This window comes from Aspergillus piperis (genome assembly GCF_003184755.1).
Source record: "Aspergillus piperis CBS 112811 unplaced genomic scaffold BO85scaffold_2, whole genome shotgun sequence".
Lineage (NCBI taxonomy): Eukaryota > Fungi > Ascomycota > Eurotiomycetes > Eurotiales > Aspergillaceae > Aspergillus > Aspergillus piperis.
In genome coordinates this window covers 2,693,007-2,717,173 of record NW_020291592.1, presented here as the reverse complement: position 1 = coordinate 2,717,173, position 24,167 = coordinate 2,693,007, and the positions used below count along the sequence as shown (strand labels likewise).

At 51.3% G+C, this 24,167-nt stretch overlaps 10 protein-coding genes across 10 annotated transcripts; 6 read left to right on the top strand and 4 right to left on the bottom strand.

The window, feature by feature from the left end:
- Nucleotides 1-3,096: 3,096 nt before the first annotated feature.
- BO85DRAFT_134321 (putative hexokinase) lies at nt 3,097-5,218 on the top strand. The gene has a single exon (XM_025654022.1). The coding sequence runs from the start codon at nt 3,460-3,462 to the stop codon at nt 5,107-5,109; it is 1,650 nt and encodes a 549-aa protein (XP_025520325.1). The 5' UTR covers nt 3,097-3,459; the 3' UTR covers nt 5,110-5,218.
- Nucleotides 5,219-5,763: 545 nt separating this feature from the next.
- Nucleotides 5,764-6,881, bottom strand: BO85DRAFT_435005 (uncharacterized protein; the record flags this gene model as incomplete). The annotated part of the gene is made up of 3 exons (XM_025658497.1): nt 5,764-6,048; nt 6,220-6,262; nt 6,373-6,881. The coding sequence occupies 3 exons, from the start codon at nt 6,879-6,881 to the stop codon at nt 5,764-5,766; spliced, it is 837 nt and encodes a 278-aa protein (XP_025520324.1).
- Nucleotides 6,882-7,094: 213 nt separating this feature from the next.
- BO85DRAFT_413590 (cytochrome c oxidase assembly protein COX14) lies at nt 7,095-8,616 on the top strand. Its single transcript, XM_025657613.1, has 2 exons — nt 7,095-7,727; nt 7,835-8,616. Exons 1-2 carry the CDS (start codon nt 7,403-7,405, stop codon nt 8,323-8,325), a joined length of 816 nt encoding a protein of 271 aa, XP_025520323.1. The 5' UTR covers nt 7,095-7,402; the 3' UTR covers nt 8,326-8,616.
- A 595-nt stretch (nt 8,617-9,211) lies between these two features.
- On the bottom strand, nt 9,212-10,546 carry BO85DRAFT_484405 (3-deoxy-7-phosphoheptulonate synthase; the record flags this gene model as incomplete). The annotated part of the gene is made up of 3 exons (XM_025663235.1): nt 9,212-10,228; nt 10,386-10,441; nt 10,504-10,546. The coding sequence occupies 3 exons, from the start codon at nt 10,544-10,546 to the stop codon at nt 9,212-9,214; spliced, it is 1,116 nt and encodes a 371-aa protein (XP_025520322.1).
- Nucleotides 10,547-12,593: 2,047 nt separating this feature from the next.
- BO85DRAFT_134280 (NAD(P)-binding protein) lies at nt 12,594-14,352 on the bottom strand. Its single transcript, XM_025654021.1, has 3 exons — nt 13,672-14,352; nt 12,809-13,620; nt 12,594-12,745 (listed from the first exon to the last, which is right to left on the bottom strand). The coding sequence occupies exons 1-2, from the start codon at nt 13,955-13,957 to the stop codon at nt 13,004-13,006; spliced, it is 903 nt and encodes a 300-aa protein (XP_025520321.1). The 5' UTR covers nt 13,958-14,352; the 3' UTR covers nt 12,594-12,745; nt 12,809-13,003.
- A 542-nt stretch (nt 14,353-14,894) lies between these two features.
- Nucleotides 14,895-15,864, top strand: BO85DRAFT_435001 (uncharacterized protein; the record flags this gene model as incomplete). The annotated part of the gene is made up of 2 exons (XM_025658496.1): nt 14,895-14,972; nt 15,037-15,864. 2 exons carry the CDS (start codon nt 14,895-14,897, stop codon nt 15,862-15,864), a joined length of 906 nt encoding a protein of 301 aa, XP_025520320.1.
- A 556-nt stretch (nt 15,865-16,420) lies between these two features.
- BO85DRAFT_134128 (thiolase family protein) lies at nt 16,421-18,482 on the top strand. Its single transcript, XM_025654019.1, has one exon. The coding sequence runs from the start codon at nt 16,798-16,800 to the stop codon at nt 18,037-18,039; it is 1,242 nt and encodes a 413-aa protein (XP_025520319.1). The 5' UTR covers nt 16,421-16,797; the 3' UTR covers nt 18,040-18,482.
- A 103-nt stretch (nt 18,483-18,585) lies between these two features.
- Nucleotides 18,586-20,153, top strand: BO85DRAFT_445817 (mitochondrial 54S ribosomal mL50 protein). The gene is made up of 3 exons (XM_025659361.1): nt 18,586-19,065; nt 19,158-19,608; nt 19,685-20,153. The coding sequence occupies exons 1-3, from the start codon at nt 18,635-18,637 to the stop codon at nt 19,958-19,960; spliced, it is 1,158 nt and encodes a 385-aa protein (XP_025520318.1). The 5' UTR covers nt 18,586-18,634; the 3' UTR covers nt 19,961-20,153.
- BO85DRAFT_134139 (uncharacterized protein) lies at nt 20,138-21,493 on the bottom strand. Its single transcript, XM_025654020.1, has 3 exons — nt 21,392-21,493; nt 20,841-21,318; nt 20,138-20,763 (listed from the first exon to the last, which is right to left on the bottom strand). The coding sequence occupies exons 1-3, from the start codon at nt 21,409-21,411 to the stop codon at nt 20,296-20,298; spliced, it is 966 nt and encodes a 321-aa protein (XP_025520317.1). The 5' UTR covers nt 21,412-21,493; the 3' UTR covers nt 20,138-20,295.
- Nucleotides 21,494-21,590: 97 nt separating this feature from the next.
- BO85DRAFT_445815 (putative protein kinase C substrate) lies at nt 21,591-23,690 on the top strand. Its single transcript, XM_025659360.1, has 3 exons — nt 21,591-21,814; nt 21,941-22,888; nt 22,945-23,690. The coding sequence occupies exons 1-3, from the start codon at nt 21,706-21,708 to the stop codon at nt 23,592-23,594; spliced, it is 1,707 nt and encodes a 568-aa protein (XP_025520316.1). The 5' UTR covers nt 21,591-21,705; the 3' UTR covers nt 23,595-23,690.
- The last annotated feature ends 477 nt before the right edge of the window (nt 23,691-24,167 follow it).

The following is a 24,167-nucleotide window of genomic DNA, read 5'->3' as shown; positions in this document are numbered from 1 at the left end:
GGAAGTCATGAGAACCACGTGGGCAGAGAGTGTCTTGGCCCGTATCAGCAGCACCTATCCTCTGGCTGCTATGTGGGAGTGAAACCGAAAGGTGCCCGACTCATCGTATACAAGTAGTAGTTGGTATATGCTATGATTAGATGAAGTTTACAGATTGGACACTGCTGCCGAGTCATGACGGATTGCATCAGGGCAGCACAGCACCCCGACATCTATCAGAATGGAAATTTAGCGGGGATAGCGCTCCTTGCAGGATCAAAATCTCCTGGGTATCTTGACAGGCATTTGGTCCCTTGCACCAACCTTGGCCTGTCTGAGTGGTAGCGAGGAGGACCCTGAAACGCATGAGTACTACTAGATAACAGATCGGGCTAGTAGCGAGTTGGTCAAAATTGTCCTTGCCGATAGAGATCGATCACTCCTGAAATGCGGAGATGAATGATACTGTTGCTGATTGTTATTCTTAGTGTGGTTATCGATGATTACCTTCCTGACTTTGTGCGTCTCAGCACATGTCCCGTTCCTTGGCGGAATCTTAGGAATGCGCAGTCTCTCTCACTGAGGTAGAAATGTAGTACCCCTACTTAGAGGTATTTAAAATTGATATGGTGCTATGATGATTAAGATTAATTCGGCCAAGCACTTCCATGGCAAGTAAAACACCCGAATAAGAAACCGATCAGATACTAGTAAGTAAGTAGTGAGTAGATAGTAGTAAGAGTACTACTAAGTAACTTGCCGAGGGAGAGACGGTGATTGGTGGGGAGGAGGATGGGTAAAATGTAACACTCCCGGCCATTGGGAGCGGGCCCACTACCACCGTTGCACCCAGTCGCTCCTTTCAACCAAACGAAGGTGTCACATTCCAATTCCCTCTGGCTGCATCAAAAGTCCATCATGGGGGATTCTGGGAAAGGAGAAGGGAATGCCAGGGAGGCTGCAGTATATCCGATCATCCTCCTTGAACCCTACTCATCCCACTCATCCCGTTTGTCTGTGAGGAGTCACAGTAGACCTACATACTCGGTTATGTGACTAGCCGGAAGAGATTCAATTTATTTTGAATTAAAATGACTTCTCTGCCCGACCAACGGTTGGAGAACCGGTATAAGGATTACCGAAACAATGTCCAAACCGTATCCACAGACACAGACAGACACACACAGGGTTGATGTACTGAAGACCAAACCAAGCGGAGGGTCGATGACCTCCCCGATCCATTTTGGATGCAACTCTGTCGCTTCTAAACTTCACCGGGCCCCACTTGGTTCATCTGTTCCCATCACGCCGGGTGGTACTCTTCCCTTCCTTAGATCTAATACTGAGTGAGTATAGGGAGACCCTTTCCTCAGCACGGGAAACCATGTCAATGTCATTGATGGGTGTTTCTTGTGTCTCATTGTTTCCGTCACCTATCTTCACTAGTAAGGATAAGCTGACTGCAGTTGAGATCAGACTTCCAGTGAGTTATGCTTATTCTTTATACCCCTGAAGAGACTACTGAAATACGGAGTATCAAGTCGATGATTAGATCATGCATTCGCCCGATTTCTGCGGATGATTAGATGACGATGATGATGATAACGCAGTTCGATGGCTATTTTGGAACTCTTTCGTTTCCATGCGGTGTTCAAATGATCCTTGAATCTGTCTTCCTCTTAGAAACAGTACCTTCCGAGCATCCGAAGCTAGCCCTGGTCGTTCTAGACCAGGCATGGATCCAGGTCTCACACAAAACCCAATCTTAGTAGTACTCTTTTAACCGGGATGATGGATCAGATAACTATACCATCTCTTTAAGTATTACACAATACACCACCACTGCTACTATGTAGGCAGTAGTAGTATCTGTTTCATGCACCATCGCATCATCCTTAGGGGTTCATGACGGCAGAGGTTCTCTTTCGGTCGCCATCAATAACTTCCGGGGAAAGTCCGAGTAATTACCAGCCGACAAGGTAGCAATCGGTCCTCTCTGAATCAGTACATCAAATTGATTAGGTAACTAATAGTGTCTCGTTCACAATGGATTGATTTCTTCAAGTGAATCTCGAGTCAGTGATTCAATGACGGCATCTGTGTAAGTAATGGAGTCACAGGTAAATACAATACGGAACGAACCAGCTGCCAGGAACCATACCAGACAGACAGAGCAGGGAGGAAGTAGTACCACCCAAGTAAGTCGCAGTCGCAGTAAGTTAGTAGTAGTCAGTGAGTTACCACCCTGCGACCTGACCGGCAAACCACTGGAAAGTATGATACCGATGGCCTGCAAATTCATGACTTTCTCTTCTTTTTTTTTTTTTTTTTTTTAGATTTTATTTTTTTTTTTTTAAATTTTTTTTTTTTTTTTCCCTTTCTTCCGGGTTGGTTGGGATTTTTTTTTTTTTTTCTCCCCCCCCCCCCCCCTTTGAATTGCAGATTCCTCAAGCAAGCCATTCCAGCCTGCGGGAAAGCCAATGCGGACGTTGGTTCCTGACGAGGAATGAAACACGCGTAGGTTGGTTCCCTTTCCTTCAATCGTCCCTCTCGTTTCCCGTTTCCTTTTCCCACCAAACCCGGTAGTACCGCTACTACCACTTACCACTAATACTACTACTGCTAGTTACCACTATTACTATTAACTACTACCACCGCTACTCTCCTGCTAAGAATACTTTGCGACTCCCAAAACTACAATACAATCGATACCACTCACGACTACTACCTCTTCTTTCCCTTCACTCTTTCTAATTCCCTTTTCTCCTCTCCCCCCTCTCCTTTCTTTCCTTCTCTCTCTTCCCCCCCTCCCTTCAATCAAACTCATCTACTCCATATTTTCCCTGGAATTATAACGCTACCATCTCTCGGGGCTACACCTCCATCTTTCCTTCCGTGCAACTCGATCCAGTTCTCTTTCCGCCAGGCACTGGAACGCCCGCTCGTCATCCAACTCCATCCATCCGCTTTCTCCCTGCCAGGTTCATCTACCAACTACTACTTACCTCTACTACTACTACTACTACTACTACTACTCCCTTTGCACTGGCAATCCCCGTCTCAACATTGGTTTTTCCGCTGCACCCTGTGCAAGGATTCATCATCCCGGGTAATCAGCGGTACTTCTTAAAGCCTTGTCCATTTCTCTTGAATTACTTCATCGCCTTGGAGTAGAGACTGGTTCTATTCTGCATTTGCATTGCGCATCCTTCCCGCTTCGGCGATTGTCATCACTTGGGCCGGCAAGCCTTGACTTGGCTTCTTTATTATCATCTCGAAGTGGCATTTGCTCGTATCGATGCTTCTTTGACCCTCTCCCAAGTTTCACTTGCCCGTATGAGCCCTTATCTGCGTTGACCACCACTACCCGCTCATACAACTACACCCCCTCATCCCTCATCACCATCAGCTTGGGATTGGGAAACCCTCTCTGATCGCCTTCCTCCTCACCCAAGACCCAAATCTCTCCCTCTCTAAATCATGTCGGCCCCATTGGTCAAAGTCTTGCATCGAATGCAAGAACTTTTTACAAACATAGTTGCCGCCTTGGAGGCTATGCTATTGTTCCCTTCCCTCTTCCGCGACCCCTCCCGTAAGCGGCGGAAGCCTTTCCATGGAGCGTATTGGGGACGTCGCTCCCTTGATGCGTTTGCTGACGAGGTGGATCGTCTGTTCACGGCGCCTTTGTCTGTACAGAACATGGTCGCCATGTCAGACAAGATCCGTGCGCAGTTCAAGTCTTGTCTACAATCTAGCCCCGTCTGCATGCTACCTTCTTACAACCATGCCCTGCCCTCCGGAACAGAGACGGGAACGTTCCTCGCTCTGGATGTCGGTGGCTCAACGCTGCGGGTAGCATTGGTTGAACTACGTGGGCAGGGAGACATGCGCATCCTTCACGTCTCGTCATCGTACATTGACGAAGATGTCAAGTTGCTGGAGGGCACTCTCTTCTTTGATTGGATGGCGGAGAAGATCGACTCGATGCTACGCGAAGTGGGCACCAACTATGGACGAGAGGCCGTGCCACTGTCGATGGGATTATCGTGGTCGTTCCCCATTGAACAAACGTCCAACAGTAGTGGTCTCGTTATCCACATGGGCAAAGGATTTCACTGTTCCAATGGCACCGTTGGGCAAGAGCTGGGTGATCTTATCGTTCAGTCTTGTCGGAAGCGAGACCTCAATGTCCAGGTGGATGGGATCGTGAACGACAGCTCCGCGACACTCCTCTCACGCGCCTACATCGAACCCAAGACACGCATGTCGCTTATTCTAGGAACTGGAACGAATGTGGCAATCCACTTTCCAGTTCATGAGATTGGACTGACCAAGTTCGGTGCGAGACCGCCAGGTTGGTTCGACTACGCCAAGCACGTTATCGTCAACAGCGAAATGAGCATGTTTGGCGGCAGTATCCTCCCCAAGACTCGCTGGGATGAGGTTTTGAACCGAACACACCTTCGGCCGGACTACCAACCTCTGGAGTATATGATCACTGGGCGTTATCTGGGCGAGATCATCCGTCTCATCATTGTTGAAGCGGTGGAATCTGCCAAGCTCTTCGGCGGGGAGTTGCCTCATTCGATGCGCGATGCATATTCCTTCGACACCAGTATCGTTGCAGCGCTGGAAGCTGATACAACCCCGCTTCTCTCATCATCTGCGGCGCTTCTACAGAAGGAACATACATTTACTGTGTCACCGTCTGTCGAAGATTTGCGCTTCCTCCGACGAGTCTGCCAGGTCGTCTCTAAGCGAGCAGCAGGATATCTGGCAACGGCAATCCACAGCATGTGGTGCCTGCGGAATGAGGCAGAATTTCCCGCGTCGGCCCCCTCGGCCCCCCCTTCGATCAAGGAAACTCAAGAGGTGACCGTGGTAGAAAGCGAAGAGAATCACCGGAGTCTGTCAATCGCATGCGACGGCAGTGTCATCAACAAATACCCTGGGTTCCGGGACCGTTGCCAGGGTTATCTGAATGACCTTGTCAAGGAGACGAACGCGTCGCGGCCATCGTCGGATACCACCACGGAACCTCAGGTGTGCCTGGACCTGGCACCTGAAAGCGCTATACTGGGAGCGGCCGTAGCAGTGGCTGTCGCCGTTACGGAGAAGAAGCTCGAGTAGACTACGTTATCCAGCATTCCCTTGTCTCCCATCTGAGCTCCATACTCTATCTCTATATATTTGATCCATCAGCCCATCGGCTACATTCGCATTCCGAGGTGTTGTGCGGCAGCTTTGCATTTACTTGGCCAACATTTCGCTCTTGGTGCTCTGGATGTCGGACATTGTCATTTCCATTTTGTTGTTCTATTGGGGCTCCTCCTAAGCCACCCGATTCATGCATTTGTGCTTCCATAGGAGCATTCATTGCTTTTGCATAGACAGAACTGGTTCATCAATAACGGGGGCGGAGCATTTCTTGACCTTTTGGCGGACTAGACGGTTAGGCATGTGGCCTGAGATAGAAGCGGGGATTGTGCGTGTGTACATAATGTTAATCGTCAATACAAGAGTATCGAGCCACTGGGCGCACTGAGGCCCCAGTGAGGCCGAAGCCGAGGTTTGGGTTTTTTGGGTGAATCCCCACGTCACAGAGTGCATCCTGCCAAGGCCTTGCCAACGAAAAGGCACAAGACCAAGGAGAATCATTTGTGCAGCTTCGCCAATGAAAAAGGGACAAACACACTATCTAGCCCCATGATGGACCACAATAGTGAAATCTACATCAACTTGTTGGCCTTTCAAGCATCAGTCATATCATCGTATTGATACCAATCACTCCCGACAAAGATCCTGCAACAACTCCAACATTCTCAGTTGAAGCGCCGACAATTCCTCTCGGGAAAGCTGCTGTTGCTGCTGCTGCTTGACCGTTGGGGCAGTGGTTGTTGTTCTTCCCATATTTGATGGGTCCGAATCCAAAACAAGACCCTTCTTAATAGTGAAAAAGGGAATCCTGAGTGCCTTGAGCTCCGCTATCATAGCATCGGACATTTGTCTGGAGGCTTTGTATACTTTGGCGTCGTAGTTGGTTAGTTCCGCGCGGTCTTCTTCGGCTGTCTGTTTCATTCATCATTGAGTATTAGCTGTGTAGGTAGTTTTCTGTTGTGTTTTGTTTGTCTGTGTGAGAGACAAGGATAAACACCAGCACTATGGTGGATGATCTTCCTTGTGCTTCTCCTTCATCTGTATCCAGATCCGCATATGACCTGCAGGCAAGGAAATACATACAGAAACTTGCTTATTCTCATCAACGGGAGCGCCGACGGATCGTCTAATCCATTAATGATTAACTCATCTCTCTGCCTGACTTTTTTTTCTCATTGTTGTTTCTTTGTATATTGATGACTGGGGATACGTGAATAGGGAATAACGTAGACTCACAACACAGCATCCAACTCCTTCTTCTTTTCCGTCCGGGCAGATTGTTTCTTCAAGAGCGCTTCTCGTCCCTGCCACCATTGTTTCTCGTGGTCGTGTTGGCGTTGGATTAGCCAGCGGAGACGGCGTTGGATTTCTTCGTTTTGGGCTACCGTGCGCATTACGTAGCGGAGGGCCGTTGGCCAGGTGGTTATGGTGGAGGTGTCTTCGGTGATGGGTCCGGCTGGTGCTGGTGCTGGTCGTGGCTGTGGGTGTGTTTGTGTTTGGTGATGTTGGGGTCGTGAAGAGGTGGGTTTCGGGGGGATAGGGAGCTGGGGAAGGGATTCGGTGGGTTCGTAGGGATCATTGTCTTCTGTTGGTGCTGTTTGTGTTGTGGGGTCTGGGTTGTGAGAGTAGGGAGGGTGTGATTGTGGTTGTAATTGTAGTTGTGATTGAGCTTGTGGTTGTTGCTGGTTGGATAAGGCGGAGAGAGTTCTGAGGACGGAGCTCAAGTCTGCTGCGTTGTAGTCCATAGTGCGATAATCATAGGAGATGTGATGAAATTAATGATTGCTGTAGCTCGACCATGAAGCTAACTAGAGTTGGTGTCAAGGCAAATAGCTGTCTAGATGATAAACTATGGAGTAAATCGGAAGCGGAGTTGTAGTAAGTTAGTGTCCGGCTCGGCCTCGAATCGACGAGGTTGGATTTCTTTCCGCTGAAAATTTCCCCGGCCGGCAATCATTCCCAATTCCTCCTCCTCCAAACTCCGCCTGACCCCCGTTGGCTTCAGCTGCTCTCCCCTCGCCAGCTCGACAATCCCAATCTCGTGCCTATTGGATTCGACCCTCCGTCGTCCTCTCCAATTAACCCCGACTTATTCCCTTGGCGCGCGCAACCCTTCGCCTCTCCCACCCCCCGCCCACCGCCGAATGTACCGTTCCGATTGATTCCATCCCGGTCACATCATACCATATCACCACCAACAACTACTACTACTACCACCCTCGGGCATCCTCACCGACAAATCCATCCTCGCCGACTCAATCTAGAAATGTCCCGCTCCGCTGCAGACGCGACCCGGTTCACGGCCACCGGTCCCTACGCGCACTCCAAGCCCGGCTCGGCCAGCGCGGCGGCCCCCTACAAGCTCCCTAGCTCGATGGCCAAGCCCACCTCCCAGCAACAGCAACAGCCGCAGTTAAACGCCAATGGCAGACCGGAGTCTCCCAAGGAAAAGGTCGAGCGGTTGAGGGCCCAGGCCCGCGCGGCCCGGTTAGCTCAGTCGACATCGCGGGTGGATCAGATGATTGAGGTAGGACGTCGATTTGCGAACAAGGCGCATAAGACGATGGTGTACACGCTGATTGCTGCATCCGGTATGTTTCCATCATTACCATGAATACAAATGGACTACACATATGTGTTGGCCGCCGCGAGGATGTATAACGATTGACTGACGCGTTTCGGGAATGAATAAAAACAGGTGTCTGCGGAGCTCTAACAGTTTACTCTGTCATCTCTCTAACGCTATACAACCGTCGGCAGCGGGCTCTGTGGGTGGAGAAGGAGATGCAGAGACTGCAGGATGCGAAGACGGCGTATGCTGCCGGTACGGCCAACACGGAGCAATTGGAGCTGTTGAAGAATGAGAAGATCGGGGAGATCTTCCAGCAGAAGAAGGAGGAGGCTAAGGCGCAGCGGCCCTGGAATCAGGTCAAGAACTTCATCTTCGGTGGTTTGAAGCAGGATGAGAAGGCCGCTGCTGATAGCAGCAGCTCTATCCCCGATAGTGTTTTGGAGGGCGGCAACAAGTCCGCAGTGCTGGAGGCGCTGAACGCTAAGGCTGCGGAGGATGCGGCCAAGTCTGCTGCTCCTGCTGTTCCCAAGGGCCAGCTGGATGCGTTGGCCGAGAACGCCGAAGATGCTGCGAAGCAGTCGACGCGAAGCTGGAAGAGCTGGTTTACTGGACGGTAAGGAGTCCAAGAAAACAAGAAATCTTTGGTATATGGAAATGGATGTATGACATATAGAGCGGAGGGAGGGGGTGGGTGTGTGTGTACGTGAGTGAGGATGGAAAACAAGGAATGTCTCAGAGATGACGCCTATCACATTTACTTATGCTGCTTTTCTGGTTTGCATGGCATCTTCTTTTATTCTTTCCCCCTGTTTTTCCACATTCTGGGGTTGCGGCGTCTATGCGGGTTATATTTTATTTTTGTCTCGTCTTTTTTTTTTTTTTTTTTTTTTTTTTTTTTTTTTTTTTTTTTTTTTTTTGTTTTTTTTTCTTTCTTTCTAGCTGTATTCTTATCTTGCTGTTGTTTGCTTTCCTCAACCTGTGTATTACTGGGTGAGAGTTCTTGTCTTTACTCTTGTGTACATATACATATCTACTATTCTCTATCTCTGGTATCTCTCTCGTCTCTTGGTTAGAGTAGTGTTGTCGATGGCTCAAGGTTGAAACTTAATCAAGAGGGTTCGGTTAATCGAGCAAAGCTGAATCTATACGGGTAATCAGATCTTGTCATACTCATCGTTCTATTATTGATTCATTACTGTCTACCGTGGACAGAACCTAAGTGAACAGGTACAGGCAGAAGAAATTATAAAAAGTGTAAAGAGAAGTAGTCAAGACTTTTACTGGAACAAAGACCGAAAATGCTGCCCGCACAGGCAGAGGCTGTCTGTCCAACACACCCATAACTCAGGAACTCGTGCCCGCAAAGTCAGATAATGAAACCAAAATGAGGTAAAATAAAGCACCCTGGCTATGGTATCTAGATCGGATTATTCGGAACAAAAGGAAAAGGGAATCACACTCGCTGGGGGGTTTCGTAAACGCAGATCATCCATCCTCAATCGCTCAGTGGGTGCCATTAGTGGTCTTGGCCTGAGCGGCTTTGGCGGCGCGTCTGGCACGAACACCATCAGCGAGGTCCTCCAGGACCTGGACGGTGGTCTCCCAGTCAATGCAGGCATCAGTGATGCTGACACCCTTGCGCAGGCCGGAGGGACCCTCGGGGGGAACCTTCTGGTTACCCTCGTTGATGTTGGACTCAATCATAACACCGATGATGGCATCCTGGCCCTCACGGAGTTGGTCAGAAATTTCCTTGGCGACCAGAGGCTGGTTGCGGTGGTTCTTGTTAGAGTTGCCGTGAGAGCAGTCGACCATGACGACCTCGGACTGCTTCTTGCCCGCCAGGGCCTCGCGGGCGGCCTTGATGCTCTCGCGGTCGTAGTTGGTGCCCTTGTTACCTCCACGGAGGATGACGAATCCATGCTCGTTACCAGCGGTCTTGGTGATAGCAGCCAGACCCTGCTTGGTGACACCCAGGAAGCGGTGGGGGTGAGCAGCGGCACCAATGGCATCAATGGCAACGGTGAGGTTGCCGTCGGTACCGTTCTTGAAGCCAATGGGGAAACTGAGACCGGAGGCGAGCTCACGGTGCAATTGCGACTCGGTGGTGCGGGCGCCAATGGCACCGAGAGAGATCAGATCGGCCAGGTACTGAGGGGAGATGGTATCCAGCATCTCACTGGCAATGGGCATGCCCATGCTGGTAAGATCAGAGTAGAGCTGACGTGAGACACGGAGACCCTTGTTGATGTTGTAGGACTCATCAATGTCGGGGTCGTTGATCAGACCCTTCCACCCCACCGTGGTGCGGGGCTTCTCAAGGTAGGCACGCATGATGACACAAAGGTCGGAGGAAAGCTTCTCGGAGAGCTCCTTCAGACGGCCGGCATATTCGAGGGCCGTGGCAGGGTCGTGGATCGAGCAGGGGCCGACAACAACCAGCAGACGGTCATCCTTCTTCTCGATAATCTTCATGGCCTGGTTACGGCCAGAGCGGACGGCCTCGAGGGATTCCTTTTTCTAATCATGTCTTCTGTTAGCCCCAATGGTCTGAACCGAGGCAATTGACGATGAAAATAACTCAGAATGTGGTCGGGTCAAGAAGCCAACCAACATGACAGGAAAGACTTGGGAAAAATTGGTAGGGAAAAAGCAAGGGGGGGACGACGTGACTCACACCAGGGATCTCATTCTGGAGGTACTGAGGGGGAAGGAGGGGATCATATCCCAGGACTAAATGGATTGACAAATCAGTACAGGCTCATTGGCACTCAAAATGAGGTTTGTTTACTAACCGCGAGTGTCCTCATTGACTTCTGTGGTGCTGATCAAAGGCATGGTGGGGGGGAATTGGCTGTGTGGAAGGGATTATTCTGTATGAGGGGAAAGGAAGAAAGAGGAAGAATGATGGAAGAGGACAACAATACAGCCTTTATAAGGGGTCTAGAAGGGCCAGGAAGTGTGCAATGGAGATGAGTCAATGGGGAGAAGACAACCGAAGCGAAATCGGGGGTCAAAGAGAAAGCGAGCAAGGCACAAGCGAGAAAAGAAAAAAATAGAGCAGGGAAATGGAGCAAATGAGAGAAGATGGAAATGGCATGAAGACAGAGAAAGTGTGGGCCGCGGGAGCGCGGACCAGCCGATGATTCACACACTTGCAAAACTTAAGGTTGGTTGGCTGCAACCTACCGGTGGCGGTATCAATACCGTATTGTCTGTCCCATGTGTCACCATCCATCGTCCCATCTCTCTCTCTCTCTCTCTCTCTCTTTCTATCAACTCTTCCCTCCCTCCATCCACCACTTGAGGTACGCTTCTAGAGTTCAATAGTCCTCCCTCCCCACCCCCACCCATTCTTGATACATCCACGGATCCCCTTCCCCTCCCATCATGGCCCAGAACCACTGCCCTCGAGTCTGATGTGATCAATGCATCAAGGCTCCGTGGTGTGTGATACTGCATGATTTGATCACACTCAGCTTATCCCCCCTTCTCGCACAATTATCCACCTCAAAAAGGTCATTCATGGTACGAATAAGGTTCCCGCTTTAGGTTGTGTCAATTCAACCCCCCAGCATCTTATCGCAAACGATAGCCTACCGGTCCAGATCGGTCACTCCATGACTTAATGCTCTCTAGAGCACATCATGATTCGGATTACTCCGATTTCCAGTTTTTATCGGGGATTCTTAAACCGCTGGATGCCATTGTTCCGAGGCCCTGTCCCAGATAGCTTACGTCAATCAGCTTGTGACTCAAGGGCTTAGACAACCAATGCTCGGGCTGTTGCAGTTGAACGAGAGAGCGACTGAAGTCGGCCATTGTAGCGTAGCGTCGCGTCGGAGTTCTAGATTTTCGCCTGCATCTGATCACAAAATGTGGATAGGTTTGTCTTCCTGATGCATGAGATCATTCGATATACGATTGCGGTCTATGAGTACGAGGCCTGTGTGATAAGTTTCGTATCTCTCAAATCGTCTTATCGCGAACTCCGTCCGGAGAATTAAGTCGCTCAAGGCGGGGGTTTATGGAATGGACGGCTGGCATGCAGGGTCATATGTACTCCATAGTAACACTGCGTATCAAGTGAGCCTGCTTCGTATGGGGTAAGGACCTCCACATCAGTGGGCGTCTGTCCAAATTGCTGGGCAGTTCGATCACTGTCAGCCAAGCAACGAGGAAGCAGTGCGCGTCGCCATGCATGAGGCTTATTCTGTCTTCGGCCGAGCCTCCCATATTATTTGCTTTAATTGGATACGCCCAGTCACACGGAAGTCAGATGGCGGGACATGCTGTATCTCGCTCGGCTAACTTTCAACAAGCAGCATCTCTGCGAGACTGCCCCGGCTCTTAGCTGAATGGTGTTTAGGCTTGACAACCCCATGGGGCAAACATGGTGCGAGTATCCCCACGAAGGGGAAGTTGGGAGGCCAGTAACACGCCCACCTTGTATGGTAACGAGCCCCTGTATGTACCTCATGTTGAGCTAGACGTAAAACAGAGTGGCCCTGGGCGGCAGTTCCCGTGTGGACCTGGGGAATTGACCGTTAGACCGTAGATCTACTCGATCTAATCAATTTGCATTCTGAATTCCTCCACTGGAGAACCATTACCACGGCTTGAGGGGAAGGGCTCCAATCTCAGTGGACTCTGACTGGACATATGGTCGAGCTTGCAAAGGAAAACGGCGAGTCAGACAGATCCTGTGGGTCTTCAGGGATGCTTCAGCTCGATTTTAAGAACTCAGAATGACCAAGAAGTGTTGGTAGCCAGTCGAAAAATCGTGTTGGGGGGGTGTTGAGGCATCCTGAGCCGGAATAGCGTTTTAGACCGGCTCGCGTGTAATCGCTTTGCCGCCCACTCACCGAGTCGAGGGAAGAACGCTTCCCCATCACGGCCGACCCAGCCCCTTCATCCCCACAGAATTGCCCTTACTGGGTTTCCCTGCATGCAGCCTGCTGTCGGTGCCTTAAAAACCAAAATACACACTAAGATAATTAAGGTGCTTTCCGTGGCCCACTGTGTCCAACATTGCTGCTACGGAAAATCAGCTAAGATGCTCGTATTGAAACCTGTATCTGGTATGGTTCCAGCACTTACCACTCTCAAGCATTGTGCTGTTCATCTCAACCGAGGCTCATGAATCTCGCTCCACACCTTGTCTGACCGCAACTCCACATACGATACAAGAAAGAAAGATAATCGAAATAACAAAATTGTCAAAATAAAGATCGGTCCCATACATGGCGTACAAAGACCCAAGGCATGCACTTCCTATTGTACCATCCACATCGTTCAAGGCAGAACCTCCTCTCCCTTCCAATCCCAACAGCGGCCCCGCCCGTCGGAGTCACCGGTCTGCATACCACAGAGATGCTGTAATAGCTTCACCGCAGATTCTTCTGGCTGCAACATGTGTCTGCCATCCCAGTAATCTTTCGTGAAATCAGTCTGGACTGTCCCGGGATGCAACGCCACCGCCAACGCTCGGTCTCTACTCCGTGACCGTAGGTACAGATCGAAAGTTTTGGTCAGCTGAAAGACGGATGCTTTGCTAGCACGGTATGAATACCAGCCTCCAGTTGAATTGTCCGATATGGACCCAACTCGTGCGGCCATCATCGCGTAGATCGCATGCGATGGAAGCTTCCACGGCCGTTGTACATGAGCCGACAGAGATACGTCCGCAAAGGTTGCGGATGACTTCGTTGGCAAAAAAGGTGCCAAGTGCTTCATCAGAAGCATAGGACCAAGAGCATTGACTTGGAAGCTGTGCAGAGCATTGGCAGCATCAATCTGCGTCGGAGACTTCTCCACATGCAGAACGCCAGGTACGGTGATTGCGATACGCAGGGGAGTCTGTGGAAATTCTTCTCGTATCTGTGCAGCCATGGCGTGTATGGTTGCCTCATCTAAGACATTGTTCAGAACCAGAACGCATGAGGGGATGATGTACTCAGTACCAGTCACGTCAATTTCAAAGACTCTTAGCCTCTCATCCGCCTTTCCAGTCTCATCATTGACTTGCTCCAGTAAGACTTTCCGGAGTTGTCCAGTATCTCTCCGCGCAGTCGCAAGAACGGGGAGGTCCGTGTTGGACAGCAGCTGTCGCGCAAAGGCGAATCCCAGTCCTTTCGAAGCCGGAGTCACGAGGGCGAATCCACTTTTTGCAGGTGACATTTGAATAGCACGAATTTGATTGCATATATTGAGAACTGAGCTACCAAACCAGAGAGACCGAATCCACATGGAGGATTATTCTAAAGGTCGAAGGTTGAAGCCTAGATTTCCGTGACGTCATGCACATGGCTGCTACTTTGTACAAAGAACAAAGTAAGAATTTTCAAATTTGATGGCTGTCCGATGGCTGGAAAAACAGGTGCCTTCGGTGGATATACATCTGCTCGCAAAGTAAAACACCATTGTTTGTCCGAGAGTAAGCTGGCGAGGGTTGTTGGTCGCAGACAGCATCAGATGCATGGGTACTGAGACTCTAGACGGACTACTAAGCCTACTACGGAGTTTAGAATCGTCTTACTTTATTAGCCAATGATTGCACAAGAAGGCTTCTAAAAGAATGCTATTAGACTGGTGTGTTTACTATGTGTAATTGGATAATACATATATGAAAATGTCAATAAAGACATACTTGGTACTTTACGAGTAATTGTCTTCCCCATCACCGAGGAGAGAAAGTTGTAACTAGAAAGAATGTACTCTCAAGGTACCTGATACATCCGCGGCGGTATTAATCAGTAGTAATCGGACTGAATCCGTAACATGTGACGGTACCAACCGTACGGCGCTAAACCCCGGCTGGACATTGAGCGATAAGTCCCGGTCTTTGCTGCGATGATCCATCCACGTTCCAGCTCCGGTTTCTTTGATTCTTCAACTACTTACTAGTGTGACTCCATGCATGCTTTAGACCAGTTATTCAGCGTGCTGCATAGTCATGGCCTGTCATCTTATTAATTACTAGCCTCCTTTTCTATATTACTTGCTTCCTTATTGGAGCCCCTATTCTCATACGCGTGTTGCTTTCCACATCCCTACGGAGTAGATTCATCAGACTCAATGTGACCTTGACCCTGGCTTGAAACACACTCACCGCAATACTCTGTTTAATCAACTCCACATCTTGGTCTCCACTGCCCTCTTTGTACGGCCTGGCGCCCAAAGCGCCATGTACGCATTTTCCACCAAGCGCCAGAGAGACCAGGACCAAGAGGACTTCGATGGAAATGTGTTCCGCGAGACAAAGGTCCGTGAATTTGAGACTGAAGGACCCCTGCTATTCTCGTCCCGCGACTAATGGTAATCAACAGAAACACAGGTCTCTTCCTCTCCGCGCGTCCCCAAGTGCCCTCCAGTTTTCTTCCCTCCCACAAAGCAACCGCCTTGCATCTGGCTTCGGTTTCTCGACTCTAACTCCAGTGGAATCCTCGGATGATGACAAGGAGGATAATGGTGCTGACAAATTTGCCCATCATGGTTCGACACAACCTCGGGATCAGCCATTACCATCGGAGCAAGGGTGTATTCCTATAATGAGTGCAAGCATGGATATTGATAACGGAAAAGACGCCCAATGTTCGACCAATAATGTTGAACATTCCAACCCGGAATCTGTCGCTGGATATACCGATTACAGTCTCCAGCCGTCGCCGATCCCTCATGGTCTTGTTGACCAGTCGCTGGTTATAAGCGAAGAGCCGACTACACACTCTACGGAAGGGAACACTCCTGCCCCAAGAAGTCCCGTCGTAAGAGACATGGTGCAAAACTCTACATCATATACGTCGCAGGGCGTCCCTAGAGGTCCGTACGCGAGCCATGACAGGGTCTGGTGGTGCGGCCAACGCCTCCCCAGTCCGGTCAGTGACAATGGCGACGCCATGGCGATCAGCAGCAAGGGCTCTGTGAGCGACGCTGATATGACATACATGTCCCAGCCAGCGTCTCCGCCACCATGGTATTCGGAAACTACGCCAGATGTGTCACAGCCGGCGGGTTCGATGGGCAACTTGAGACGAGAGCATCATATTCCCTCTTCCTCGAAGAAGAAGGCAGCGATCTCCATGGGCTACCGAGCGGATTGCGACAAATGTCGGCGCAGGGTCCCAGGTCATTACAGTCACATCATCCGTCACTGACACACTTAACCCTTTCTGTTCCTTTGCTGTTTTCTTTATTTGTTCTGCTTGACTTTTATCACTTGACGAGTTCATGATACCAGGCGCTATGGAAGGGTATGCACAGGGAAAGGCGGCTGTGCTGTTTTTACTATGATACCAACGGTTTTCGGGATTGTGGGGCTTTATTGACATGACTTGCATTTGTAGATGCGACCAGTTGGGACAGAGGACTGGTTCTAGTGTATCGGAAGAATCAATGCTTATCCTTCGATAATGCATATTGTTGTCTTTTCTCAGCCCTGGGGAGCATTTGACGGCGAATATCTAGAAGTTCTATATAAGCGATAGAGTTCGGGCTATTACTCAGGGCCCTGTCAACTAGTGGCTAGTTCGTTAGTTGATGGTGTTTTCCGAATTGCTCTTCCGATCTGGCTGACATAAGCGTCCGCATCCGATGGCGGAAGAGCAGGTGACTGGCACCGGATGTCTTTGTCGGACATCAATCCGACAGAGATCGAGAGAGAGAGCTACATTTATATTGGACAATGGGAACTATTTGATAGTCGACAGGATGTAGTGATCTTCGAAGGTTGACATTGTAAGATTGTTCTCCGGACACACATCCCCAATCAGAATCTCAAGCAGAAGACGGGGAAACCCCCAGACCGGGACTGCCGACGACTCCACAATTTCCCAAATTTGCCTTCGTCCAGAGTCCCCAGCGGCAGTGCGCTTAGCCGATCTTCATTGCCGGTAGTTCGAAGCCAGCGTGCAACTGGCTCAGTCCGTACGCGAGCCATCCCGAGCCCCGGAATCCCTTCGGGTGGCTATATTTTGATATAAGTATGTTGCCGGGCCCCGGTTTTCAACCGGGGCGAAGCGAAAGTCGAGATCCTCTCCTTCCATTCCTCCCTGTCTCTTGCTTGATTCAGAAGTCGAATATCCGTCATCATGGCCTCTCCCATTCCCCGAGGCCTGCGCCAGGTCCTCCAGAAGTCTCCCTCGGACATTGTCATTCTTTCTTCCCTCCGTACCCCGGTTACCCGTGCGAAGAAGGGCGGTTTCAAGGACGCCTATCCCGAAGAGCTGCTTGCTCACGTCCTCCGGGCCACTTTGGAGGCGAACCCGAACCTTGACCCTGCTCTCATTGACGATGTCGCCATCGGCTCCGTCCTCCAGGAACTCGGTGGTGCGAAGGCTGGCCGTATGGCTCAGATCCACGCCGGTTTCCCCCACAGCGTGCCTTTCCACACGATCAACAGACAGTGCTCCTCCGGTCTGGCTGCTATCTCCACCATTGGAAACGGAATCCGCTCTGGAGCCATTAACGTTGGTGTCGGTGGTGGAATGGAGTCCATGACCAGAAACTATGGCTCCCGCGCCATCCCCACCGTTCTCTGGCCCGAGCTGAAGGAGTCTCACTCCCAGGACTCCCGCGACTGTATCATGCCCATGGGTATCACCTCCGAGAACGTTGCTTCGCGCTACGGCATCTCCCGTGCCGACCAGGACGCGTTCGCTGCCGAGTCCCACAAGAAGGCTACTGCCGCCCAGAACGCCGGTCTGTTCGACAAGGAAATCATCCCCGTCAAGACTCTCTCCTATGACCCCGAGAACCCCGATGCTCCTCCCAAGGAGATCACCGTGACCAAGGACGACGGTATCCGCCCCAACATCTCGGTTGAGAAGATGGCTAGCCTGAAGCCCGCTTTCTCTCCCACCGGTGCTAGTACCGCTGGAAACAGCTCTCAGGTCAGCGACGGTGCCGCTGCCGCTCTGCTCATGCGCCGTTCGACCGCCACCGAGCTCGGCCTGACCTCTCAGATCCAGGGCCGCTGGGTTGGTACTGCCGTTGCGGGTTGTGCTCCCGATGAGATGGGTGTCGGTCCCGCGGTTGCTATTCCCAAGCTCCTTCAGCAGCTTGACATGACCGTCTCGGATGTTAACGTCTGGGAAATCAACGAGGCTTTCGCCTCCCAGGCCCTGTACTCTATCCGCAAGCTGGGTATTGACGAGGCCAAGGTTAACCCCAAGGGTGGTGCCATTGCTATCGGTCACCCTCTTGGTGCCACCGGTGCCAGACAGCTTGCCACTCTGCTGCCTGAGATGGAGCGCACCGGCCAGGAAGTCGGTGTTGTGAGCATGTGCATTGGCACTGGTATGGGTATGGCTGGTATGTTCGTCCGGGAGTAAAGGATGAGCAAAACCAAAAGGCAGAAACAAAATTTGGGGCGTTTCCTTCTTGTACAGGTTATAGCGACTTTAGTTATCATGATATCAGCGTAGAGACGCATGTAAATACATACACGCACAAATACTATTTATACCCTGTATGAAGACCTATATTCCCAGAATGATATTCAATGAGACTATCTTCATAAACATACTATTGCTAGTATTGATGACTTAAGCGATAAGGAGCTCAACTGATCCAACGATGTTGGAAGGGGTTATAAATTCAGCGATGTAAAACGACATACTGTTGCTAAACTTACGAAGGGATGAGAGACATGCCCTAGGGATATAGATGCAGGAACAAAGTAGACCCGAGAAGGCCCCCTTCCTCCTCAACAGTACTCTGTACGACTTTGAAAATATCCATCCCTATAGTTCCGTGTGAAAATATACTACTAAATAACTCCCGACCGCCAAGCCGCATCCCATGCACGCTCTCCTCACGTGACCTCCCCGGCCGGAACCTCACCACCGCGAAACTTTTCGATCCCCCATCACCTCCGTCCGGGCACCCGCCAGCAAAACCCGCAACCCACCCCAATTGCACAGCACCATGCGACCGTCCGTGCGATTGCTGAGTCTCGACGTCCAGGGCGCCTCGCGGACCCTGTACGTCTGCTCAGTATGCAGAAACGAGGCGCGGCCGCGGCCAATTGTCGCCCGGCAATTCCTTCGCCATGCTTCCAACACACCGCTGAGTGAGCGAGTGAGACGCAGACTTTGGGGTACGGATAACCCGCCGGGATTGAAGGATCCGTACGGAGAGAGTTTGCTTGAGAAGAGGTTCGGGAAGGCTAAGACTCAGCCGGAGGGCGAGACGGAGGTGGTGAATGCGGCGGAAGCGGCACCTGAGGCTGAGGCTATTGATCAGTTGGAGCCCGGGGTTGACTATGAGCCTGCGACGACGTGGGATGGGTTGGAGCGTGTGGGTCATTTGGGAGGTTGGAAGAATGTTCCTCGGGCTGAGGCTGATCGGGTTGGGACGTAAGTTGTTGTTGTTCTTCTTCCGCATGGTTTTGGATTACGCGGGTTTGGGAGTTGTTTTTGGCTAATTGGTTTATTTGTTTGATGGATAGGTTCGGTCTCAAGAAGAAACTCCGCAAACAGGGTCCCCTGTCTCTTGCTGCGCATCAGGCTGCTGTTGAGATCTGTCTGATGCATGCGCTGAACAAGCCGTTGACAAGCGTCTGCAACGTCACCGAACATGACAAGGCCGTTTTCAAGATGATCTGGAAGACTAAGATCGTGCCTAATGAGGCTGGTAGCTGGGGCAGCGCGCTGGAGTACCACAACAAGCAGGCTAAGGAGGCCCTCGTTTACATCTTCGAGCAGATCGGTGGTAGTCAGCCCGAGGCTGTGGAGCAGCAGCAGGCTGCTGAGGAAACCGCCGAGGTCGAGGAGTTCGAGGAGGCTGCTTGGGAGGGTGAGGAAGAGGAGACCTCTAAGGTTCCTTTCTTCGGATACCAGGATGCTCGTGATAAGGGATTCTTGACTTTGTCTTTGGAGGATCAGGAGACGAAGTTTGCTGTTAGTTTCCCCCGTTACTATTCTACTTGGATTGATGTGCTGTGCGGACAGTCGCTAACCTTTCTTTGTTGAACAGTTTCTCAAGAGATTCTCCCAGCTGAGCGGCCACTTCTTCCCCGACAACATCGTCCACCAGATCACCACCGTCAAACAGGCCATCGACTACGTCCAGGGTCAATTGAACCCCAAGCCCAAGAAGCTGGCTGAAATTCTGGAGCACAATGACCGGCTCCAGTCCCTGCCCAACATCAAGGTCTTCTCGAAGAGACAGACCCGCTTGCACCGCGATGACGAGATGGGCCGGAGGAAAATCATTGAAGCCGAGCTTCGTTCCAGAGGACTCCTTGCATAGACTGATTGCATGGCATACATATCTTGCAGGTTTGTTTGGTTGGCTGGCTGGCTCAAAGATTATCTATCTCTAGTTCTTGTAGCATGTTATATCTAGTACGGAATTTTGCTGTACAATAGGAATTGATGTCTTTTTTTGTTCATTTAGCATTGATATAGATCGCAGCTAGATCTATCTTGAATGGCTAGCATTTTAGTGTATCTCAAGCGTAATATGATATAGTGAAAATAGAAAAGACCGGTTCCGTAGCCGGGCCTGAACCCCATACGCCTAATGAATTAACACCCTTATATCTGTATAGAAGCTGCAAAAGCAAGCACCGCCACGTTCAACAACTACTTCCTAGCCGCCGCAGGAAGACTAAATCCTCTCGTCATAAAGTCTGTATTTTTGGCATGGGCATCCTTAGACTCCTTCGTGAAGAGACTGCTGATGTTGTCACTGGTCCCCAGCATCTTCCGCCGCTTTTTCTTCTCGTTTTCCTCCTCCAGCACCCGCTGCGTCAACAACGCAGTAGCGGCATTCTTGATACCACTCGAGCCACCGGGCGTGGGTGTAGACGTGTTGCTCCGACTGGCATTGGCACTTGAAGATTTCTCTGCGGGCTTTGATTCCTTGCCCACATCCGTCGCATCACCATTCGCCGCATTCTTCTTGCGCTTCTTCGAGCCGGGAGCTTTCTTCAGCGAGTGCGTGAGACCTTGCTCTGCGAGCTTGTGTCCACGCTCAATGAGCTGCTGCTTATCAGATTCTTTGGTCGGGAGGATGGGGATCACATTGTCGGCGGTGTATGGCTCGTCGCACTGTAACTCATTAGCCCCCCGATCCCACCAACACGCATATAGAAAATCCCAAAAATGTACAGGACGGGGTAACATACCTGCAGGCACTTATCCCCCTTGAGTTGGCGAATCGCCTCCTCCGAGAAAACATGACCGCACGGCACCAAATAAACCGACTTGACATTCGGACCCAACTGCTTCGCCGTGACGGGACAGATCCACCCCTCACGCTTGTCCTGCTTTCCAGAGGCGGGATGGGCTTCGCGCTCTGTGTCGACTTCGAACTTCAGCTCCACGACGTCCCGGAGTCCCTTGACCCGTCCACAGAGAATCTCTTCGCAATCTGCCTTGGAGCTGATGCCGTCGGTTTCGTCGCCGGGGAGGAGGAATCTGAGAATGGCGTCTTTATTGTAGAGGTTCCCAACGCAGTCGGAGACTATGGGTCGCATTAATTGGTTGTGCGATATCGGACACGTTGTCCAGGAGTGTTCTTGTTGTTCGCGCTGCGCTTCTTTTACTTGCGCTGTGCTGGGGTTGCGGGCCGCTTCGCGGACGAGCTCGCGACGGGTTGGGATACTGGTGGTGCAGTTGGTTAGTGATTTGGATTTTGATAGACTGGGAGGGTGTGTAAGAGGTTTTATGAGCATACCTGCCACCATCATTACCCATATTGTCGCTGAGAAGTGCTATGGTAAGTAGTTGTGAATGAGAAATGAATGCGACTTGTTGCGGGCTCGCCACTCATTTACAAGAAACAGCGGCAGGCCGATAAGGAGCTGAGTCAGCGAGCCCCAGAATGGGCGGGAGAATATCACCAGCTGGCCAGAAGCTCTCTCCGCATTCCTGGTGATGGTTTGATTGATTGATTTATTGATTGATTGCTTTTTGTCTCGTTCTCGCTAGTTTGTCTTCTAGTGCCCCTACACAGCATTGGCCAGGGAGCTCAATGCCGCCACTGCCACCATGATACTTCCTCAGGGATCGCTCTTCTTAGTGAGCATTGCTGCTTGCTCGACCGTCGTGGCTGCGGCGGGTGATGCCTCCTCTCGTCCCCGAGGTGTTAGTCCCGAATGTAAGTGCCATCTACATATCTAAGCTGAGGTCGTGCCACGCACACCCATTATACCTCAGGCTGCATCCTCGTCATTCATTCGTGATCTGTTGCATTGCTCGTGCTAATTGGTTTCGTCTTCGACAGTCGCCAAGTTCTACAAAGACACCACCACCTTCACGTGCATCTCCCACCCGGCCATCCAAATTCCCTTCTCCGCCGTGAACGATGATTACTGTGACTGCCCGGATGGCAGTGATGAGCCTGGCACATCTGCCTGTGCATTCCTGTCCCGCAACTCCGCCCTAACACCGGGTGAGCGCCCCGGCAGCGACGATCTCGAGCTAGCATCCGCCCTGCCGGGATTCTACTGCAAGAACAAGGGCCACAAGCCCGGCTATGTCCCTTTCCAACGGGCCAATGACGGCATCTGCGACTACGAGCTCTGTTGCGACGGCAGTGACGAGTGGGCCCGCGTTGGCGGCACCAAGTGTGAAGACAAGTGCAAGGAGATCGGCAAGGAATGGCGGAAGAAGGAGGAGAAGAGACAGAAGTCCATGACTGCGGCTTTGAGGAAGAAGAAGGATTTGCTCGTGGAGGCTGGTAGACAGCAGAAGGAGGTCGAGGACAGTATCAAGCGTCTGGAAGTAGAGATTCAGGCCCAGGAGCTAAAGGTCAATGATCTTCAGGCGGAGCTGGAGGAGGTGGAGAAGCAGGAGGCGAGCAAGGTCGTGAAGGGCAAGGCGGCGGGCAAGGTCAATGTGCTTGCTGGGTTGGCTAAGAGCCGGGTTGAGGAACTTCGGAACGCCCTGGTGGACGTTCGCAAGGAGCGTGACGATACCCGTGCCCGTGTCAAGGAGCTTGAAGAGATCTTGTCTAAGTTCAAGGTGGAATACAACCCCAACTTCAACGACGAGGGCGTTAAGCGCGCTGTGCGCAGCTGGGAAGACTACGCCGCCAAGGGCACTCTTGAAGGCGCTGTGAACAACGCTCAGGACCGTGATTTGGATGAAATCGCCAAGCCTGATGATGAGAAGGCGGGCATCAACTGGGAACAGTGGGAGAATGAAGAGGATGGGTGTGAGGCTGGTCTTGGTATGTGATCTATTCTAATGAGGGTCATCGAGTTCCCGCGCTAACATCAGATTTAGTCTACCAGATGGCAGCCTACCTTCCGCCTTCCCTGGTTGAGTTCATTGAAGGCAAGGTGCTCTTCGTCAGAGGCCTCTTGGAAGATAACGGAATCCTACCCAAGGCGGCCGAGACGTCTACGTCCGAGTCCAAGGTTGTGTCGGAAGCACGCGAAGCCGTGAAGTCAGCGGAGAAGGAGCTTGAGAACAAGCAGAAACAGCTGAAGGATCACAGGTCCGATCTTGAGACGGACTATGGTGTCGGGTCCATCTTCCGTGCTCTCAAGGGCGTCTGCATCTCCAAGGACTCGGGTGAGTACACGTATGAGCACTGCTTCCTGGACCAGACCAAACAGATCCCGAAGAAGGGCGGTGGATCCACACGTATGGGCAAGTACACCGGCATTGGATCCGTGAGTGTTGATGTGCTCAACGAGGCGGGCGAGATTGTCCCTGAAGACAGGGTTACTCTTCAGTACGCCAACGGTCAAGGCTGCTGGAATGGACCAGCCCGCTCGACGACGGTCATCTTGACATGCGGCGAAGAGGACGCGATCCTGAAGGTGGCGGAAGATGAGAAGTGCGTGTACTCGATGCATGTCACGTCGCCGGCTGTGTGTCCCGGAGGCGATGAGGGCGCAGCCGCCCCGAACCGCAAGGATGAGCTGTGAGCGGCGATGGAACCATGTTCAGGGTTATATTAGAGCGCTACAATTTCATAGGTTTTGCTTATTCGAATTGCATACACAGCATCTGTTGTACTGACAGTATACATGAAGCTACTGACTTAATAGCCCTAGCGTTGGTTAGGCAGCTGCTACTTAGCAGAACCGCTGATTAGCGGATGGCATCGGAGTATCTTCTGGGGAGGTTATCAGTATCCCGGGCTCCCCTTCCCTGGTGTAGCCGACCAGTGAAGTAGTAGTAGTAGTGTCCTTTTGACGCAGCAGACAGGATCAGATAGGTCCGTCTGACCTGATGGGATTTTCCCATCCTGCAATCCCAACAATACAGTAGACGCAGTAAAAACTTGGTGTAGCAACCCCACAACCCTCAACACCGATCAGGCGATGCTGCAAGCAACTCACTGTTGGCTCGCCTCGTCTATCAACAAGCCCCATACCAACCAGGCAATGATTAGCAGATGGAAATAATCGTAATGACGCTGCTTGGTTGTTTGGGTGTTGCTTCTTTGGTATTTCTCTCGACCCATAGTACCCAAGTATACATACCCCGCCCGTGGG

Coding starts and splice junctions, on each gene's coding strand:
- BO85DRAFT_134128 (XM_025654019.1), top strand. CDS start 16,798: ATGGCCTCTCCCATTCCCCGAGGCCTGCGCCAGGTCCTCCAGAAGTCT.
- BO85DRAFT_134321 (XM_025654022.1), top strand. CDS start 3,460: ATGTCGGCCCCATTGGTCAAAGTCTTGCATCGAATGCAAGAACTTTTT.
- BO85DRAFT_445815 (XM_025659360.1), top strand. CDS start 21,706: ATGATACTTCCTCAGGGATCGCTCTTCTTAGTGAGCATTGCTGCTTGC. Junction 21,815..21,940: donor CCGAGGTGTTAGTCCCGAAT/GTAAGTGCCATC, acceptor CGTCTTCGACAG/TCGCCAAGTTCTACAAAGAC. Junction 22,889..22,944: donor TGGGTGTGAGGCTGGTCTTG/GTATGTGATCTA, acceptor CATCAGATTTAG/TCTACCAGATGGCAGCCTAC.
- BO85DRAFT_134280 (XM_025654021.1), bottom strand. CDS start 13,957: ATGTGGATTCGGTCTCTCTGGTTTGGTAGCTCAGTTCTCAATATATGC. Junction 13,621..13,671: donor CTTTGAAATTGACGTGACTG/GTACTGAGTACA, acceptor ACAATGTCTTAG/ATGAGGCAACCATACACGCC.
- BO85DRAFT_413590 (XM_025657613.1), top strand. CDS start 7,403: ATGTCCCGCTCCGCTGCAGACGCGACCCGGTTCACGGCCACCGGTCCC. Junction 7,728..7,834: donor CACGCTGATTGCTGCATCCG/GTATGTTTCCAT, acceptor GAATAAAAACAG/GTGTCTGCGGAGCTCTAACA.
- BO85DRAFT_134139 (XM_025654020.1), bottom strand. CDS start 21,411: ATGGGTAATGATGGTGGCAG. Junction 21,319..21,391: donor ATGGGTAATGATGGTGGCAG/GTATGCTCATAA, acceptor CTGCACCACCAG/TATCCCAACCCGTCGCGAGC. Junction 20,764..20,840: donor AGGGGGATAAGTGCCTGCAG/GTATGTTACCCC, acceptor AATGAGTTACAG/TGCGACGAGCCATACACCGC.
- BO85DRAFT_445817 (XM_025659361.1), top strand. CDS start 18,635: ATGCGACCGTCCGTGCGATTGCTGAGTCTCGACGTCCAGGGCGCCTCG. Junction 19,066..19,157: donor GAGGCTGATCGGGTTGGGAC/GTAAGTTGTTGT, acceptor TTTGATGGATAG/GTTCGGTCTCAAGAAGAAAC. Junction 19,609..19,684: donor ATCAGGAGACGAAGTTTGCT/GTTAGTTTCCCC, acceptor TTTGTTGAACAG/TTTCTCAAGAGATTCTCCCA.